General features: G+C 41.5%; 1 protein-coding gene across 3 annotated transcripts in view; it reads left to right on the forward strand.

Moving 5' to 3' along the window:
* The window catches only part of LOC138966827 (dynein axonemal intermediate chain 4-like), a 58771-nt gene that overhangs the window by 21924 nt on the left and 15728 nt on the right, over positions 1-21119 (forward strand). For 2 of the 3 annotated variants that reach the window (XM_070339178.1, XM_070339180.1), the window contains exons 9-14: positions 2495-2650; positions 4049-4078; positions 8686-8804; positions 19565-19667; positions 20367-20506; positions 20999-21085. In XM_070339178.1, coding sequence (XP_070195279.1) covers positions 2495-2650; positions 4049-4078; positions 8686-8804; positions 19565-19667; positions 20367-20506; positions 20999-21085 — 635 coding nt within the window. The remainder of the gene's footprint in view (positions 1-2494; positions 2651-4048; positions 4079-8685; positions 8805-19564; positions 19668-20366; positions 20507-20998; positions 21086-21119) is intronic. The other variant, XM_070339179.1, reaches the window with a different exon arrangement.

Below are 21119 nucleotides of genomic sequence, written 5' to 3' on the forward strand. Positions count from 1 at the left end.
GTGCGTGCGTGCGTGCATAATGTGGGTGTGTGTGTGTTTGAGAGATGTGTGGGGGGCGAGAGAGAGTGAGAGAGATCCAGAGTCACCTTTTCTACTGAGTTGACACACACTATAACAATAAAGTTAAAATAAATACTGACATAGCTCTACATTGGTTAGAAAAGAGGGGGACCAGTTCGAGAGGGGGCCTATTTTGGATGCGAGGGGGGACCAAAATCGCCCAGGGGGACCGGTCGAAAACGAGGCTGGATGTCTAAGGGCCGGGGACAATTATAGAGCAGTTTTTGCCACGAATTGGTCCCCCGGTGGACTACTTCTGAGGGGGGACCGGACCGGATCCTACACCGGATCACTTTGGCCATAGACTCTCTTGTGCTCTCTGTCTCTCTTTCACCGAGACCAAACCCTGCATTGTAATTTCTTTGCCGAGACCATTTCCCCACCCGTTGTCTGGCTTGCACTGAAATCATGCTTTTCTCGTCACTGCGTGACGTGTTCGCCGCCCAAGTCTTCCCTTTAGTTCAGGCTGTTCGCAAAGCGACCAGCCTCCCACCGCAAAAACTCCCACCGTTAAGAGTGGCTTTTGTGATTTATTTCGCATTTAGGTCCCAGGTAACATTATGAAATTTTAATACGATCAATCGGACCTATTATCAAGTTAGTGTATCAACTTTTGAAAGAACTGCGCCCAGTAGTTTCCCAGCAATAAGCCGTTAAGTCGAGACAGACACACACACACACACAATTAAAGTCTGTTGGACCCTAGTACTGCGTACTCGGGGATAATGGACGTTCTATGTGACAGGAGAGTTTGCTGATTTTGTGTTAAACATTGGAGAGATCGTCTGCTAGAATCAGAGATAGGTCGCTTCAGATTGCAGCTTCTGGAAATTTGCAAGGTTTGTTGCCTGTTAAAGAACTGGATTTTACACGTACAGTAAGCAACAACAAAAACACACACAAAGCAAATGGCATCGTCTGTCGACTAGTCACAGAAACAAACCTGGCGAGGTATGCGTGTACTTCATACACGTCAGCCATTGTTGTTACAGTTTTGAGTCAACGTTGTACGTATTCTTCCGCAACAGGGTCCAATCGTCTGGGTTTCAAATGTTCTAAAAATAAATTCTAGTGTTGATTATTTTTTAGCCCTCTTTATTCTTACTTCGAATAATCCACGTGTGATTTTTGGTGTAATCAAAGTAGTTTGTTCTAATTTCTCACTTGTCTAAAAATAATCAACTAGATTTAATCCACCCCTCGGTTGCATTGCAGGAGTTGTATAAATTTAATTTACAAGGCCAAAATCCTTCAGCTTCTGGGGACGTTGCCTTCAGCTAGACCCTCAGCAGCTAGAGTCTATGCCCCTGCACCCTGCCTGGAGATATATGCACCCCCTCCCCCCAGACCCCCAACATTATTTATTTCCTTGAATCTCATTTTTGACTCGCATGCGAAGCAAAAGTGAGTCTGTACTCACCCGAGTCGTCCGTCTGTCCGTCCCCCCCGTCCGTCCAGACATCCGTCCGGAAAACTTTAACGTTGGATATTTCTTGGACACTATTCAGTCTATCAGTACCAAATTTGGCAAGATGGTGTATGATGACAAGGCCCCAAAAAAACATACATAGCATCTTGACCTTGCTTCAAGGTCAAGGTCGCAGGGGCCATAAATGTTGTCTAAAAAACAGCTATTTTTCACATTTTTCCCATTTTCTCTGAAGTTTTTGAGATTCAATACCTCACCTATATATGATATATAGGGCAAAGTAAGCCCCATCTTTTGATACCAGTTTGGTTTACCTTGCTTCAAGGTCAAGGTCACAGGAGCTCTTCAAAGTTGGATTGTATACATATTTTGAAGTGACCTTGACCCTGAACTATGGAAGATAACTGTTTCAAACTTAAAAATTATGTGGGGCACATGTTATGCTTTCATCATGAGACACATTTGGTCACATATGATCAAGGTCAAGGTCACTTTTACCCTTATGAAATGTGACCAAAATAAGGTAGTGAACCACTAAAAGTGACCATATCTCATGGTAGAAAGAGCCAATAAGCACCATTGTACTTCCTATGTCTTGAATTAACAGCTTTGTGTTGCATGACCTTGGATGACCTTGACCTTGGGTCAAGGTCACATGTATTTTGGTAGGAAAAATATGTAAAGCAGTTCTTAGTGTATGTCATTGCTAGGTTTAGTTATTTGACCTTGACCCTGAAGGTCAAGGTCATGTAAAGGTCAAGGTCAAGCATGTGAGTCGTATGGGCTTTGCCCTTCTTGTTCCTTGAATGGATTGCCTAATATGTAAATATATGCAAATCTATGTGAGTGTATGTGTTCATAATTTGTGTGTGTGTGTGTGTGTGTGTGTGTGTGTGTGTGTGTGTGTCTCAGTAAAAGCACATGAGTCTGTGTGTTCAATCATCTTTTGATGTTCACTGAAGCTAGAACAACAGTGCATTGACACAATCCTGTCTTGGGTTCCAGACAAAGAAGCCAAAGGAGAAGGCGGTACAATCAGTAGACCTAACAGCCCCAATGAAGCAGAGTCAAGCAAAGATGCAGACCCTCTGAAACCAGATGTTCCAGAGGTAGCACAAGCGGTCTCCAGGTCTGCAAGCGTTAAGTCCGGCAGTCGTGTTGGTAAGTCTGTATGAGCATGTGTTTTCTCTTGTGTGTCCAGAAAAGGAGAGTTGAATAAGCTATGTACAGTGGTACTAGCGATGTGTGGCCCCTCCGATGAGAGGACACCTTTCTTTAAACCTTCTGGCATCCGTTTGTCCATTATCTCTACCAACTTATACCTGTCATGACAGGCCACCTGCAATGTAAGGACACTTTTGGCTGGTCCCAAGGGTGTCCTTTCATTGCAGGTACCACTGTAGCATAAAAGCCATTGGTAGTTGTTCTGGTGTGGGTATAAGACTGTATACTCATGCATTGATAGTAAGGAAAGAACAAGTCGCGTAAGGCGAAATTACTACATTTAGTCAAGCTGTGGAACTCACAGAATGAAACTGAACGTAGTCCGCCGCTAGTGCAAAAGGCAGTGAAAGTGACGAGGCTGTTTGGCGCGGTAGCGATTGCGCTGTGCTTCATAGCACGCTTTACTGTACCTCTCTTCGTTTTAACTTTCTGAGCGTGTTTTTAATCCAAACATATCATATCTATATGTTTTTGGAATCAGGAACCGACAAGGAATAAGATGAAATAGTTTTTGAATCGATTTCGGAAATTTAATTTTGATCATAATTTTTATATTTTTAATTTTCAGAGCTTGTTTTTAATCCAAATATAACATATCTATATGTTTTTGGAATCAGAAAATGACGAAGAATAAGATGAAATTGTTTTTGGATCGTTTAATAAAAAAATAATGTTAATTACAAAGTTTCCGATTTTTAATGACCAAACTCACTCATTAGTTTTTAAGCCACCCAACTGAAATGCAATACCAAACCCCGGCCTTCGTCGAAGATTGCTTTGCCAAAATTTCAATCAATTTAATTGAAAAATGAGGGTGTGACAGTGCCGCCTCAACTTTTACAAAAAGCCGGATATGACGTCATCAAAGGTATTTATCGAAAAAATGAAAAAAACCTCCGGGTATATCATACCCAGGAACTCTCATGTCAAATTTCATAAAGATCGGCCCAGTAGTTTAGTCTGAATCGCTCTACACACACACACAGACAGACAGACACACATACACCACGACCCTCGTCTCGATTCCCCCCTCTATGTTAAAACATTTAGTCAAAACTTGACTAAATGTAAAAAACAACAGTGTGTTTTGAAGCAACAAGGTCATCATGGAAATTGTTCATTACTTGCACAGAACTTGTGTGTGGGGATGGGGAAACGGAGAATGCTGTAATCAGCTGATAACAAGTTAACACTTGATGTTCTTATTCCTTGACATGGGGTAGAGATGGAGGGCATCGTCAGTTTCAGCAAGTAATTTCAGCAATTAACGTCTCTGTCATCTTAAAAGCTTGTTCTATATCATTCTTTATTTATGCTAATTGTGTTCTCTTCAAGGCGGCAGCAGGTTGGAAAAAACACTAACAGGTGAGAAAGAGGTGTTGTCCATTTCTTGCATGAATGTATTTCCTTTTCAACATTTTATCCAAAATTGATGTGTATTCTTTGTCTGAAAAAATTTTGAGATATCTTCAAAACAAGAAGAGCAAACGCTCGATCGAGTCACTTTCGCAGTTCTGAATATTATATGAGGCATCAGATGGACAGGAAGAAATTGCTATTCACAACACAATGAGTCACGTTCACATAAAATTTGAGCCCGGTCACTTTTATAGTTTCCGAGAAAAGCCCAACGTTAAGTTGTGTGTTGCCGAACAGAAAAGGCTAGTTATCTCCCTTGTTTTTCTGATAACGTTCGTAAAAGGCTACAGATGTAAATACTTTGATGTAAAGAATAATCCTACAAAGTTTCAATCACATCCGATGAACTTTGTCAAAGATATAAAATGTCAAATTTTTCCTTTGACGCTGACCTGTGACCTTGAAAAAGGTCAAAGGTCAACGAAACCATCGTTAAAGTGTAGAGGTCATTGGAGGTCACGACTAAACAAAATATGAGCCCGATCGCTTTGATAGTTTCCGAGAAAAGTCCAACGTTAAGGTGGTGTCTACGGACGGCCGGCCGGACGGCCGGCCGGACAGACTAACACTGACCGATTACATAGAGTCACTTTTTCTCAAGTGACTCAAAAATGGAAATTAGATCTGTAACTTCTTTTAACAGAAGTAGTGAAGCTGTGTATGTTCCTGAGGGAGTGTTTCCTGTTGTATTTGACCCTCCCATATCATCCTGGGGGAGTGTTTCCTGTTGTGTTTGACCCTCCCATATTCTCCTGAGGGAGTGTTTCCTGTTGTGTTTGAGCCTCCCATATCCTCCTGAGGGAGTGTTTTCTGTTATGTTTGACCCTCCCATATCCTCCTGAGGGAGTGTTTCCTGTTGTGTTTGACCCTCCCATATCCTCCTGAGGGAGTGTTTCCTGTTGTGTTTGACCCTCCCATATCCTCCTGAGGGAGTGTTTCCTGTTGTGTTTGACCCTCCCATATCCTCCTGAGGGAGTGTTTCCTGTTATGTTTGACCCTCCCGTATCCTCCTGAGGGAGAGTTTCCTGTTGTGTTTGACCCTCCCATATCCTCCTGAGGGAGTGTTTCTGGTTGTGTTTGACCCTCCCATATCCTCCTGAGGGAGAGTTTCCTGTTGTGTTTGACCCTCCCATCTACTCCTGAGGGAGAGTTTCCTGTTGTGTTTGAGCCTCCCATATACTCCTGAGGGAGAGTTTCCTGTTGTGTTTGACCCTCCCATATCCTCCTGAGGGAGTGTTTCCTGTTGTGTTTGACCCTCCCATATTCTCCTGAGGGAGTGTTTCCTGTTATGTTTGACCCTCCCATATTCTCTTGAGGGAGAGTGTCCTGTTGTGTTTGACCCTCCCATCTCTTACTAGTAGTAGTAGTAGTATGTAGGGGCGGCTATATTTGTTAGCCGAAGGCCGCGAGGCCTTATTGGTGCCCCTTCTTTGTCAGATACTTTGCATGCCTAAATCCCTATTCTTTCCTTTCAATCCATCGAACGCAGAAGAAGAAGAAATGCTTTCAATTAAAGTCGTAAAAAAGGTTAAGAAATTTTGGAGAATTGTCCAAGAAGTTTTTGAAGGCGTCTACTGTGGGAGCGAATTTTATGTTAGTGGGTAGTGCATTCCAATTGTTAGCAACTCTATGAGAAAACGAAAACTTGCGCTTGTTAGTCTTACAGTGTTGACCCTCCCATATCCTCCTTACTGAGGGAGTGTTTCTTGTGTTTGACCCTCCCATCTCTTACTGAGGGAGTGTTTCTTGTGTTTGACCCTCCCATCTCTTACTTAGGGAGTGTTTCTTGTTGTGTTTGACCCTCCCATCTCTTACTGAGAGAGTGTTTCTTGTTGTGTTTGACCCTCCCATCTCTTACTGAGGGAGTGTTTCTTGTTGTGTTTGACCCTCCCATCTCTTCCTGAGGGAGTGTTTCTTGTTGTGTTTAACCCTCCCATCTCTTACTGAGGGAGTGTTTCTTGTTGTGTTTGACCCTCCCATCTCTTACTGAGGGAGTGTTTCTTGTTGTGTTTGACCTTCCCATCTCTTACTGAGGGAGTGTTTCTTGTTGTGTTTAACCCTCCCATCTCTTACTGAGGGAGTTTTTCTTGTTGTGTTTGACCCTCCCATCTCTTACTGAGAGAATGTTTCTTGTGTTTGACCCTCCCATCTCTTACTGAGAGAGTGTTTCTTGTTGTGTTTGACCCTCCCATCTCTTACTGAGGGAGTGTTTCTTGTTGTGTTTGACCCTCCCATCTCTTACTGAGGGAGTGTTTCTTGTTGTGTTTAACCCTCCCATCTCTTACTGAGGGAGTGTTTCTTGTTGTGTTTGACCCTCCCATCTCTTACTGAGGGAGTGTTTCTTGTTGTGTTTGACCCTCCCATCTCTTACTGAGAGAGTGTTTCTTGTTGTGTTTAACCCTCCCATCTCTTACTGAGGGAGTGTTTCTTGTTGTGTTTGACCCTCCCATCTCTTACTGAGGGAGTGTTTCTTGTTGTGTTTGACCCTCCCATCTCTTACTGAGGGAGTGTTTCTTGTTGTGTTTGACCCTCCCATCTCTTACTGAGGGAGTGTTTCTTGTTGTGTTTGACCCTCCCATCTCTTACTTAGGGAGTGTTTCTTGTTGTGTTTGACCCTCCCATCTCTTACTGAGGGAGTGTTTCTTGTTGTGTTTGACCCTCCCATCTCTTCCTGAGGGAGTTTTTCTTGTTGTGTTTGACCCTCCCATCTCTTACTGAGGGAGTGTTTCTTGTTGTGTTTGACCCTCCCATCTCTTACTGAGAGAGTGTTTCTTGTTGTGTTTGACCCTCCCATCTCTTACTGAGAGAGTGTTTCCTGTTGTGTTTGACCCTCCCATCTCTTACTGAGGGAGTGTTTCTTGTTGTGTTTGACCCTCCCATCTCTTACTGAGAGAATGTTTCTTGTTGTGTTTGACCCTCCCATCTCTTACTGAGGGAGTGTTTCTTGTTGTGTTTGACCCTCCCATCTCTTACTGAGAGAGTGTTTTTTGTTGTGTTTGACCCTCCCATCTCTTACTGAGGGAGTGTTTCTTGTTGTGTTTGACCCTCCCATCTCTTACTGAGGGAGGGTTTCTTGTTGTGTTTGACCCTCCCATCTCTTACTGAGGGAGTGTTTCTTGTTGTGTTTGACCCTCCCATCTCTTACTGAGGGAGTGTTTCTTGTTGTGTTTGACCCTCCCATCTCTTACTGAGGGAGTGTTTCTTGTTGTGTTTGACCCTCCCATCTCTTACTGAGGGAGTGTTTCTTGTTGTGTTTGACCCTCCCATCTCTTACTGAGGGAGTGTTTCTTGTTGTGTTTGACCCTCCCATCTCTTACTGAGGGAGTGTTTCTTGTTGTGTTTGACCCTCCCATCTCTTACTGAGAGAATGTTTCTTGTTGTGTTTGACCCTCCCATCTCTTACTGAGGGAGTGTTTCTTGTTGTGTTTGACCCTCCCATCTCTTACTGAGGGAGTGTTTCTTGTTGTGTTTGACCCTCCCATCTCTTCCTGAGGGAGTGTTTCTTGTTGTGTTTAACCCTCCCATCTCTTACTGAGGGAGGGTTTCTTGTTGTGTTTGACCCTCCCATCTCTTACTGAGGGAGTGTTTCTTGTTGTGTTTGACCCTCCCATCTCTTACTGAGGGAGTGTTTCTTGTTGTGTTTGACCCTCCCATCTCTTACTGAGGGAGTGTTTCTTGTTGTGTTTGACCCTCCCATCTCTTACTGAGGGAGTGTTTCTTGTTGTGTTTGACCCTCCCATCTCTTACTTGGGGAGTGTTTCTTGTTGTGTTTGACCCTCCCATCTCCTCCCGAGGGAGTGTTTCCTGTTGAGTTTGACCCTCCCATCTTCTCCTTAGAAAGTGTTTCTGGTTGCGTGTGATCCTCCCTTCTCTCTTGACGGAGTGTTTCTTGTTGTGTTTAACCCTCCCATTATTGATGAACCAAGTACAACTTTGCATGCTCCCTTTTCCAAATATGTCTGTTTACAAAGAATTTCCCTGTCTATTCACTGACCTGATGTGTGATGTTTGGTAATGTTTTAGTTGTTTGGACTTAGAAGTGTGTGTGTACAGGAGCATGTCGTTCTTGCATGGAGATTTTTGTTGTTGTTATACAGTAGTTGAATTAAATGTTGGCTCAGTTTTTGTCTGTTTGAGCAGCTTGATACAAAGATTTCCAGCATATGAAAAGATCAGAAGTATGTAATGTGCTTCAGCAGAGTTTTCAGAATGTTTTGGTTCACAATCTTTCTTTTTTTCTCACACAAACTTTTGTTTTGTTGTCTGGTTGTGCAAGTATGGGCGTGTAAGTTGCATAAATTCATCTACTTTAAACAGGATTTGGTTGGAAGTTTGATTCTACATTGTTTTGCAGATCTCACATTTTGCATTGATTTTCATTTTTTGATTTCATCCTCTGGTCATTTGTGTCCATGCTTTTTTCATATTCAGCGTAAAAAGCAGTTTTGGGGCGATAGTCACTTTAATTCCTTCTTTTACTCATTCCTAGTCAACATTTACAATAGTTTAACATGTATGTTGTTCACAATGTTATTGTCTGCTTCTCTTTTCAGAGAGTCGGGTCACAATGTCCTCTTCAGTGGGAGGGTCAGAGTTGTTTGCCAGCAAGGAAACTGGTGTGGGTTCCTTTCAGTCCGACGTCACCGCTGTGGATGAGGACAAGATCATGAAGGTTGGCTTCATTTGTGTGTTTTCTTCAGGATGCTGTCATAATTGGTACAGTTGAACCAACCCCCTTTTTAAGGCGGTATGATGTCAAAATTGGTACAGTAGAACCAACCCCCTTTTTAAGGCGGTATGATGTCAAAATTGGTACAGTAGAACCAACCCCCTTTTTAAGGCGGTATGATGTCAAAATTGGTACAGTAGAACCAACCCCCTTTTTAAGGCGGTATGATGTCAAAATTGGTACAGTAGAACCAACCCCCTTTTTAAGGCGGTATGATGTCAAAATTGGTACAGTAGAACCAACCCCCTTTTTAAGGCGGTATGATGTCAAAATTGGTACAGTTGAACCAACCCCCTTTTTAAGGTGGTATGATGTCAAAATTGGTACAGTACAGTAGAACCAACCCCCTTTTTAAGGCGGTATGATGTCAAAATTGGTACAATAGAACCAACCCCCTTTTTAAGGCGGTATGATGTCAAAATTGGTACAGTAGAACCAACCCCCTTTTTAAGGCGGTATGATGTCAAAATTGGTACAGTAGAACCAACCCCCTTTTTAAGGCGGTATGATGTCAAAATTGGTACAGTAGAACCAACCCCCTTTTGAAGGCGGTATGATGTCAAAATTGGTACAGTTGAACCAACCCCCTTTTTAAGGCGGTATGATGTCAAAATTGGTACAGTAGAACCAACCCCCTTTTTAAGGCGGTATGATGTCAAAAATGGTACAGTAGAACCAACCCCCTTTTTAAGGCGGTATGATGTCAAAATTGGTACAGTTGAACCAACCCCCTTTTTAAGGCGGTATGATGTCAAAATTGGTACAGTAGAACCAACCCCCTTTTTAAGGCGGTATGATGTCAAAAATGGTACAGTAGAACCAACCCCCTTTTTAAGGCGGTATGATGTCAAAATTGGTACAGTAGAACCAACCCCCTTTTTAAGGCGGTATGATGTCAAAATTGGTACAGTAGAACCAACCCCCTTTTTAAGGCGGTATGATGTCAAAATTGGTACAGTAGAACCAACCCCCTTTTTAAGGCGGTATGATGTCAAAATTGGTACAGTAGAACCAATCCCCTTTTTAAGGCGGTATGATGTCAAAAATGGTACAGTAGAACCAACCCCCTTTTTAAGGCGGTATGATGTCATAATTGGTACAGTAGAACCAACCCCCTTTTTAAGGCGGTATGATGTCAAAATTGGTACAGTTGAACCAACCCCCTTTTTAAGGCGGTATGATGTCAAAATTGGTACAGTTGAACCAACCCCCTTTTTAAGGCGGTATGATGTCATAATTGGTACAGTAGAACCAACCCCCTTTTTAAGGCGGTATGATGTCAAAATTGGTACAGTTGAACCAACCCCCTTTTTAAGGCGGTATGATGTCAAAATTGGTACAGTTGAACCAACCCCCCTTTTAACTCTTATTAGCCTGTAACGTTTTTTGCATGTCCCAGTGCAAAATCCCATAAGGATTTGGGAAAAAGAGACAAAATTTGGGTGTGTTCAATAAAAAAATTATATTTTTATTGTTTATGGATGGATTTACTTGATATTTTTTTTGACCGTTGGGGAATGAATGTACTTTGCATTTATGAAAGGTTTGTGTTTTTTTGAGATAATTACTTGTCATAAAAAATCTAATTAATTAATAATTTCAGGTAAAAAATAAATAATGAAATAAAATAAAATAAAACAAAAAGCAATGAAGGTGTTGTGTCTGTGTTTTATGTTGGTTGTCATGCACTGTTATCTTATGATTAAAAATAACGCCAACCTTACTCTTGGGGAGGTCGTTTTCACAGGTAAAATCCCAGGTAACGTATCCACGTAAAATCCACCGCATACAGAAAATCCACCTATCATACAGTTAGTCACTTTTGGTTCATGCTTGACATTTATATGATCTTTAAAGTTCTGCTTGCTTTCACAATTAAACTTACAGTTCACAGGTAAATTTACAGGTAAGTTCACAGGTAAGTTCACAGGTAAGTTCACAGGTGAGTGAATATTTACAGTATTTGAAGAGCCACAACAATGCTCACTGCTGGTAATTGTGGAAGGATGCAAAGCACCCTGCATTCTTGCAAAGAGCAACACCACATGGCACACACTGGTATGAACTCTGTACTATGTTGCCTGCTGCAGTGCGTCTTCCCTCCCTGTCACACAGCACACAGTTCCGTATGCCCCTTGCTGTGGTGATCTTGGTGGGCACATGGCGAGTGGGGTCTGATTTCAGCTGCTTGTGGTGGTTCTGTAGTGGCCCTCCTCTTCCTGCTTGAGAAGTCTGATATGACAGTCCTCTGGCCACCATCCTGTGGAACGTCTTGTGGTCCATGGGGGGAGGCAAGGGACCAATCAGACCAGCAGGGCGCGAGTTGTGCAGAATGTAGGCGTTGATCACTGTCACATCCAACAGGAACCAGAAGACGTATTTCCACCATTTTTTTGCTCTTGCTGCATTGCCATGATAGCTCCTCAGCTGGTCATTTTTGTCTATGGCATTAAAGTTTTCAGTGTAATCCTGAATGGTGATTGGCTTGGGGTACACAGACTCGGGTTGTCCTCTTTTGCCGGGTCTGCGGAACTGCATGTTGCCCGTTTTGCTACCTGACGTCAGCACATTGACTTGCCTCTTCTTCTCTTGCCAGCCCACAACCATGAGCCTCCCTCCCTTCTGCCACTTTCTCATTTGACCAGAGTTTTTGAAATTTAGTGACTTGATGCCTACTGGGAGCCCACGGCGGTCCTTGCGCACTGTCCCCGTCGTGTACGTTTTCTTCCGCTGAAGATGTTCAAAGAGACCCACAGACGTGAAGAAATTGTCCATGTACACATGGTGTCTCTTCTTGTACAGATTCTCCACCAGCTTAGTCACAACCCTTGTCCCCAGGGGCGTCGCGTTGTTTCCACCTGCCTCCTTCCCCGTGTAGATGTTGAAGTCCAGCATGTAGTAACTCTCACTGTCTGCAAGAGCCCAACACTTGATCCCCCACTTGGCCGGCTTGTCCTTCATGTATTGTAAGAAACTGCATCGTCCTTTAAACTTTATCATTGCCTCATCCACGGCAACATTTTTGTGAGGCTTGTAGTGAAGAGGGAATGTTCGCTTCAAAGTGTCAATCACTGTTTGCACCTTGTGAAGTTTGTTGTGGTTGGGGTGATCGCGAGGTGGGTTGGTGGTAGAATCAATAAGGTGAAAGTATTTTGTCAACAGCTCATACCTATTTCTTGTCATCACCTTTGAGATTTCCTTCTGGTGAAACTCTGGTACCTTTGACCAATACATTCTAAAGCCCTTGAGAGGCACAAGTCCCATTCTTAGCAACACACCAAGGTAGGCTTTGATTTCAGGAACAGATGTAGTGAAATTGGCATCCCGTTTTTGGCGAGCGTAACGTTCAGTTTCATCCTTGATTTTCTCAATGAAAGCCAATGGAAACAGCTGGTAAAAATAGTCGACTGCTTCAGCATTGTATGGAAGAGGCTGTGTAGGGCCCACACTTTCTAGGAATGCATCTTCCTCCCACTGTTCGATGTTTCCACGCCATTGTGCATTCTCGTCAATGTCATCATCTGCGGATGATTCGTCTGAACTTTGAGGTTCAAAATCACTCAAATCGGCTGGGTGGACGCTTGAAACCTCAGAAATTGATAGATCACTCTGTCCACTATCAGCATCACCACCATCGAAGTCATTCTCCACATTTCTTGCCTCAAACCCGTGAAAAGACGTGTCACTATCACTATCACTGAACTCCATTTTGAATTTTCAAAGCTAACACAAAAAATCCGAACAAAATCCGTTCACAAAAATCGAAATCACATTGAAAAGTCCTGAACAAAATCCACCGGCAGCATTGACATGTGCGTCGAAGGACTAAAGCTGTTTTCCAATGCAGGAGAGCATCGCAAGGCTGGTAACTCTTGTTTAAGGGGGGACAGGGTAGGCAAGCACTTTTTTATTTTATTTTGGAAACAGCTTGCTGCTTGTTTGATTTTTGCAAGCAGAATAACCTAATTAAGGGAAACCATTTTAAATTTTGAGTGAAAAGCAATTTTTGGGGGTTTTATTCACCAAAATGTGAGAAAAACGTTATAAAATGTGCTTATTTTAAAATGTTGCAGTTTGTGAACCAGTGCATGTTTTGATCCAATTTTTCTTCTTTGCAGCAATATGTGTGTGTTTAATAATTCTGTGTATCGAAAAGCATTTCTAAGCAATATATTATTTTAATTTAGCATTTTCAGTTACCGGTTCAGTTCTGATAAGAAAAATACATGAAATCCTAACTGTCAGACTCATAAAAACCCAACCAATGCACTGAACTCTTATTCCATACACAGAACTGATGCTGTACAACTCATAAACAACATATACAAAAACTGAACAAATCCATCAAGCCTGTCAAAAGTTGCAACATTTTAATTGTAGCGTTTTGTCTGAAAATTACATTCAGAGAAAACAGCATTTTAAAGATTTGAACCAGTACATAAAAAAACCAGTAGCACAGTGCACCCTGAATTCATATGTTTTTATCAGAATGACCACTTTACTATGTAGGGAAAAGGATTTGACAATCAAATTATCAGGATTTTTTTTATATACATCATATGAAAACAACCATCTTTGTTTGTACCGATATGAAAACATGAATCAGAACCAAACTGTCAGACTCATAAAAACCCAACCAATGCACTTAACTCTTATTCCATACACAAAACTGACGCTTTACAAATCATAAACAACATAAACAAAAATGAAACAAATCCATCAAGCCATTCAAAAGTTGCAACATTTTAATTACAGATGTTTGTCTGAAAATTACATTCAGAGAAAACAGCATTTGAAAGATTCCAACCAGTACCTCAAACTAGTAGCACAGTGCAGCCTGAATTGATATGTTTTTATAAGAATAACCACTTTACTATGATGGGGAAATGATTTGACGATCAAATTATCCAGACTTTTTAAAAAAAATCATTTGAAAACTCATCTATGTTAGTGCAGATATGAATCAAAACGAAACTGTCGGACTCATAAAAACACAAGGAATCCACTGTATTCTTATTCCATGCACAGAAATGGTGCTTCACAAATCATAAACAACATATACAAAATTGGAACAAATCCATCTTGCCATTCAAAAGTTACAACATTTTAATTACCACATTTTGTCTCAAATTACATGTAGAGAAAACAGCATGTAAAAGAGTCTCACTAGTACCCCGGTAAACTAGTACCACAGTAGAGCTTGAATTAATGGGGTGGTTTTTTTTTTACCAGAATAACACTTTAACTATGAAGGGGAAATGATTTGATAATCAAATTATCAGATTTTTTGATTTAAAAAAAATCATATGAAAACATTAAAAAAGTCAATTATCTGTGTTTGTGCTGATATGAAAATATTGATCAGAACCAAACTGTCAGACTCATAAAAACCCAACGGATGCACTGATTTCTTATTCCATTGCATAGAAATGATGCTTCACAAATCATCAACAACATTACATAATTATATATACACAAATGGAACAAAGCTATCAAGCCATTCAAAAGTTGCAACATTTTAATTACAATATTTCTGTGCTCAATCCTAACACTGCAGCAAATTTCTGTAAAGCTGAATGTCCCTTTCCATGTACCAACATGGTCATACACGGATTATTAAAAATGCAACTTTACCACCCGAAGCGTTGCAAACACCGGGAGAAGAGTAAACAACTGCAGACTTGAATGGACACTCATATGCACTCCAGATGCAGGGCCTGTGCAAATCCTTGGGCTGATGCATCACCTTCTTTCATAATCAGACAAGCATTCAGTACAGGATATAGACCTTTCAGCAATAGATTGAGCTGATCAATGTTGACAAAAGCCCAACACATGTCAGCGGAGTGACGTTGCACAGTACCAGTATCCATATCTGCTTGTGATGGGTCAGAAGATGGCAAAGTATCTGTATCTTCTTATGGTTGGTCAGAAGATGGCAAAGCTGATGTTTCTGCTGTGGAAGAGGGTAGTTCCGGTTTAGCAAACTTTTCCATCAGGTCAATCTTTCTCCTCGCTGCCACCACAGGAGGACTGGCTCTCCCCTTGCTCCAACCTAATAAATACACAAACACTGATTTAATATTTGATACAACTGTCCATGGTTTTTGTTTGTAATAAGCTGCAAAATTTAAGACTCAATATAAACGTCAACAAGTGCTTGTACTTTATTTTGCAAATGACCATGTTACATGGGGTGTACCTCAACTTTTTGGCTAGGCCGGTAAATCAGAAATCCCAATCAGCCCCCAACCACTGAACCAGGCGGGTTTTCTTACAACCACCTCAGCGGCTCGTACCCACATATGTCGGTTGACGAACACACACACACACACAAAAGACATTCATTAATTGGCCCCTATCACAAAATTTACATGTCAAGTTTACTATGGGATTTGAGTAACCACACAATCACATACACACAGGAACTAATACTGAAACTAGCTGAATTATTTTCTTTCTTTCTTTCTTTCTTTTCATATTTTTCTTTTAAAATTAATTTATTTCATCACACTTGCTATGTATTTGCTTGTTTCTTGTCTGTTGTCTGTTTTGTGTGTGTGTGTGTTCTGTGTGTGTGTATACATTTTCAGATTTCCTAAACCTAGCACTGTTTGCAGGTGATCTTTATGCTTTTGATTCATGAGTTGCATCCCCAGTCCTTTAGTTTAACTCTTTTTTTTCTTTGGCGAAGTAAATTGGATCTATTTTTTTATTCCTTAGTTAATGGAAAAGATTTGACAACAATATTGCTGTCAATGATAGGTTGGTCAGCCATGCTGGTGTAAACCAATCCTTTAGAATTAGAGAACGCTCTCTAGTAGGGTACTTATTTTCCTACGGTCAATGACCAGAAACAGAAACTGTGCCAGTCGTACATCGCTCAGATGCTGCTTCTCAGTTTGACCCCAGACAAAGAATAATGATGACATGATACACCATAGTAAGCTCTCAAGGACTGGCCAGCGAAGAACAATAAAATAGGGGTTGTGAAGACGATATCACAGAGACGATCGAGGGAGGGAGGGAGGTGGGGGGAGGGGGGGGGTTGCGGCGGCGGCATGGTCAGTAAATTGGATCAAGAAACACGCAAAATACTTCAGACACAAACTGTTTATCATTTACCTGCAAACCCTAACACATTCTTACAACAACAACAACATAACAATGTGCAATAAATCACGTTGTCAAACAAACAAGATCGAAAAGAGAAAGAAGCAAAACCCACCTCGTCGAGTCAAGAATCTTAGAATGTCGTCTGCTTCAATACGATAATGTTGGTTCATTTCGGAGTGTTGTTACTTCCTTCTACTGTTCGCTGCTGCTGGTTCATCTTTCTCTGATATTTCTTGCCACTATGCCGAACATTTCCAATGTTAGGGTTGTTCTCCGCAGCTCAAAACTTTGAAAAATGCTGCTGAATCGGTGAAAACGTCATGGATTTGTTGACACCGGGGGACTGATAAGTTGTCTACTGCGCTTGCGCCAAATGCCTTTGACCTACATATATTTGCATATATTAATTCCGGGGTTTCGGTTGGAACGGATTCTCTCTCTTTGTGCCTATGTCAACGGAAATTCCCCAACGGTGATGACGTCATCTTGAAGAACGGAAATTTCCACACAGTTTGAACAGCGAAGGGTCATGTCATGTGCGCACATTTACCAGCACGGAGTATCCAAAGTTGACCATTTTTTCGATTTTTTTGATAAAACACAGACAAAAACAACAAAACATCGGTTTGAAAATGGTTTTATTTACATGAATACATGTCTAAAATGACAAAAGCAGATTATTGAATGCATTCCAGGATGTTCAAAGGTGTGAAAAATGCAACAACCCCAAAAAGGTGTATGAGACCAAAAATAACTCATTTTGCCTACCCGGTCTGCCCTTAATGACACGAGCAGAGAACGAGTGGTATGGCGCGGTATAGGATGATGCGGTAAGGAGCGGTATGGCGCGGTATATGACATTAAGAGTTAAGGCGGTATGATGTCAAAATTGGTACAGTTGAACCAACCCCCTTTTTAAGGCGGTATGATGTCAAAATTGGTACAGTTAAACCAACCCCCTTTTTAAGGCAGTATGATGTAAAAATTGGTACAGTTGAACCAACCCCCTTTTTAAGGCGGTATGATGTCAAAATTGGTACAGTAGAACCAACCCCCTTTTTAAGGCGGTATGATGTCAAAATTGGTACAGTAGAACCAACCCCCTTTTTAAGGCGGTATGATGTCAAAATTGGTACAGTTGAACCAACCCCCTTTTTAAGGCGGTATGATGTCAAAATTGGTACAGTTGAACCAACCCCCTTTTTAAGGTGGTATGATGTCAAAATTGGTACAGTACAGTAGAACCAACCCCCTTTTTAAGGCGGTATGATGTCAAAATTGGTACAATAGAACCAACCCCCTTTTTAAGGCGGTATGATGACAAAATTGGTACAGTAGAACCAACCCCCTTTTTAAGGCGGTATGATGTCAAAATTGGTACAGTAGAACCAACCCCCTTTTTGAGTCACTTGAGAAAAAGTGACTCTATGTAATCGGTCAGTGTTAGTCTGTCCGGCCGGCCGGACGGCCGGCCGGCCGTCCGTAGACACCACCTTAACGTTGGACTTTTCTCGGAAACTATCAAAGCGATCGGGCTCATATTTTGTTTAGTCGTGACCTCCAATGACCTCTACACTTTAACGATGGTTTCGTTGACCTTTGACCTTTTTCAAGGTCACAGGTCAGCGTCAAAGGAAAAATTAGACATTTTATATCTTTGACAAAGTTCATCGGATGTGATTGAAACTTTGTAGGATTATTCTTTACATCAAAGTATTTACATCTGTAGCCTTTTACGAACGTTATCAGAAAAACAAGGGAGATAACTAGCCTTTTCTGTTCGGCAACACACAACTTAACGTTGGGCTTTTCTCGGAAACTATAAAAGTGACCGGGCTCAAATTTTATGTGAACGTGACTCATTGTGTTGTGAATAGCAATTTCTTCCTGTCCATCTGATGCCTCATATAATATTCAGAACTGCGAAAGTGACTCGATCGAGCGTTTGCTCTTCTTGTTAAGACTGCATGCCCCGGTACTCACAGTTTTGTAGGCAAAAACAACTCGAGATTACGATCTCGTACACAATTGCACTAACAAAACTCTCTACCCTTCACTTAGGTAGAGAAATACACAAACAGTCCGTGAACTCACAGGCACACGATATCTATTTTACGGGTATCGACTCACGGCTCGTGTGTAGTAAAAAAACCAGTTATAGTTCCTATTCCGGCAGACTTAAATCACCGTCTGCTCTGCCTACTAAACATTCCTTATATCTTAAGTAAGCTTGTAGACATATTTTAACTCTGTTCATACACAGAATTACACAGCGTCTATGGCCGTTCACTAGGAAATGTATTTAACTACTAATTCCTTCTACTGGCGACCTCGGTCTACTCAGTTTCTATCGCCCTGTGACCTCTATGGTCCAACTATACGGATAACCATAACCTTGCACTAGCTTCTTGAAATCCCGTCGAATCTCAGCTATGCGGGTCTATAGGCATGATACTTCGGCGGCTTCTCAGATCCTTCATACTGTCATCTGGGCGCTATCTTCCTTTCAGACCGGTTATATGACGCACTGCACAAACATAAATAGCGGACATCTTGTCTTAGATATCTGCTGTCTGCTATGTTTACAGTTTACAGTGTTAGTCAATTCAACTTATGCGATAAACATTAGCGATAATCAAATGCTTATTCCATTTACCTGTTAAGTGCTTTACTCGGGCTTCCTTTCTCCCGGTCGATTACTGTGACAACCCCTCTCTGTCCCCGGACAGTGGTTAAGTGTAACGATATCTTCGTTGCGATTTACAACGTCAATTCTCCTCGGTCAGTGAGCTGAATTCACAGTACGTGTAACACACTTCGCTATGTCACGCTATATCTCTGGTTAGCGCTTCTAAAAGCGTGGAGGATATCACTGTCAAACTTTGGCTGTTAGTGTTATTCGTGATTTCCTTCACAATCATCCCAGAACTTGTGGGTCGCCTGAAAATGCCCACTATACTCATTGCTGCCTATTAACTCATTGTCTCCCAGGTCTGAATATATCCGTACCTACTCATACGGCTCTATCTGACCAGGTACGGATATATCCGCTGAGACTGTTAGCTTCAGTCGCTTCCTGTAACGTCGATCAAACGCCTGCATTCCAGCGTGTTGATACACAGTTTCTACACAGTTACTACAATTGTGAGTGACCTGCTGCAGCACAGCTGGTCTCGGCTAAAAAAAACTTGGTCAACATAGGTGGGGTAGAAAGTGTTAAGACCTGATTTCCTTGGATATTTTAAAGGTCTTTAAATCAATTCTTTATGATGTTACACATACTTATGTTTGTGTGTGGTGTTGTGTATATTTATACTACTTGTGTGTGCATTATATTTAATACACATTTTAAATTGTACATTGGGTTAAGGGATTATGCAGTGTTGTTCTCAGGCCTCAGTCTTAACTTTATCACTCCACCATTTGTTTACTCAGTAATGTTGTATTATCTTCCATTGATTGTACGGCACTTTGAGCAGGGTTAAACCCTGGATACATGCGCTTTATAAATATTATGCATTATTATTATTATTTTTAATGTGCATGTGGATGTAGCAGGCCTATAAACACTGACGACTTTGTTTCAGTCTGATTCTCTGAAGAAAGATCTGTTTATCATGGAGCGAGTGATCAACCTCAACACCTACCAGCCCAAGCAGGCTCTCTACAGGGGATTCGACATCGTTCCAGGTTGGATTTACATACTCATCTAGTTGTATCTGCCTCCAGCTTTCTTTTACAGTTTATTTTAACAGTGTATAAAGTGGTTCTGAATGAAAAATCGTGATTATCTCCCCTGATGTGTGTTGGCATTTACGCAGTTACTTCCCCTAGGCAGTGCACCATAATAGCATACACCCAAAGTCTTCCCCCTGAAGGTTTAAACCCTGAGGGCGTTAAGCAGCATTTATTATCATTGGAGGATGGTACAAGGGAACCCTCCTTTAGAGACTCCCCGATTTAATATTAACCCTTTTTTAAGACCTTCTGTTTTTCATATTGTAAACTGAAATGATAATTTCATACCGTTATTTTGTTTTTAGACTTCTTTGTAAAAGCACACACACAAACATACAAAAACACACAGACACACACACAGACATAGACACTCAAACACACACACACACACAAGCACCAACGCATGCACGCATGCATGAAAACACACTGACACTCTCATTTAACGGTGAATAAAGTTGTTCTGAATGAAAAATCGTGATTATCTCCCCTGATGTGTGTTGGCACACATGCACGCATGCACGAAAACACACTGACACTCTCATTCACTTGCACACACTCACTCACTTCTTCACTTTCCATGCAAAAGGAAGTTCAACATTTGCTTAAAAATGTTTCCTCCATAGTTGAGTTTAAACGTTGGGTTGTTTTCAGACATAGATCACGAGTTAACCAATGTGAACCAGATAGCTGTGAGCGACATGGGCCCAAACCTTGACCGTCTGTGGTCCTACTTCTGTCCGCTGACCAAGGGACGAAATGTTGCCTGTCTGGCCTGGAATAAGTCCAACCCTGTGAGTTTGCAGGCACTGTTACTGTTACGATGACAACAATTTTCTCTGTTAAATTTCCTTCAAAAAGGAGAAAATGGTGCTCAACAATTCCAAGAAGGGCAAACCAATGTTATAGGTAACATGCACCTTGAATCGCCTTGTGTGGTGAGATACGTGCGCGATATAAATCCTCGTAAATAAAAAAAATAAAAAAATATATTATAAGTGAGGTTCATTATGTCGGCATGTTTGAGTGATCGTGACAGACAGACACAGAGACAGGTGTAGATGCTCACCGACAGACAGGCTGACAGACAGCCAGACTCGGACGCATGGACATGCACACACGCACGCACGTACGCACACATGCACGCACGCTCACACACCCACACCCACATATTGGCTTTTGTACTTTAGTAATTTTTGCTAAACTCTTTCCAGAATGATTGCGATTAAAGACAAGCAAATGGTGAGAGATGCATTCATTGATTGGGATAATTTGTATCATTGCAGGATCTGGTTGCTGTTGGATACGGACAATTTGACTTCACCAACCAGAAGAGTGGTCTCATCTGCTGCTGGTCTCTCAAAAATCCAGAGGTATTTCACATCTATTTGCTGAAGTATTCGTCTG

This window comes from Littorina saxatilis, linkage group LG5, assembly GCF_037325665.1.
Source record: "Littorina saxatilis isolate snail1 linkage group LG5, US_GU_Lsax_2.0, whole genome shotgun sequence".
NCBI lineage: Eukaryota > Metazoa > Mollusca > Gastropoda > Littorinimorpha > Littorinidae > Littorina > Littorina saxatilis.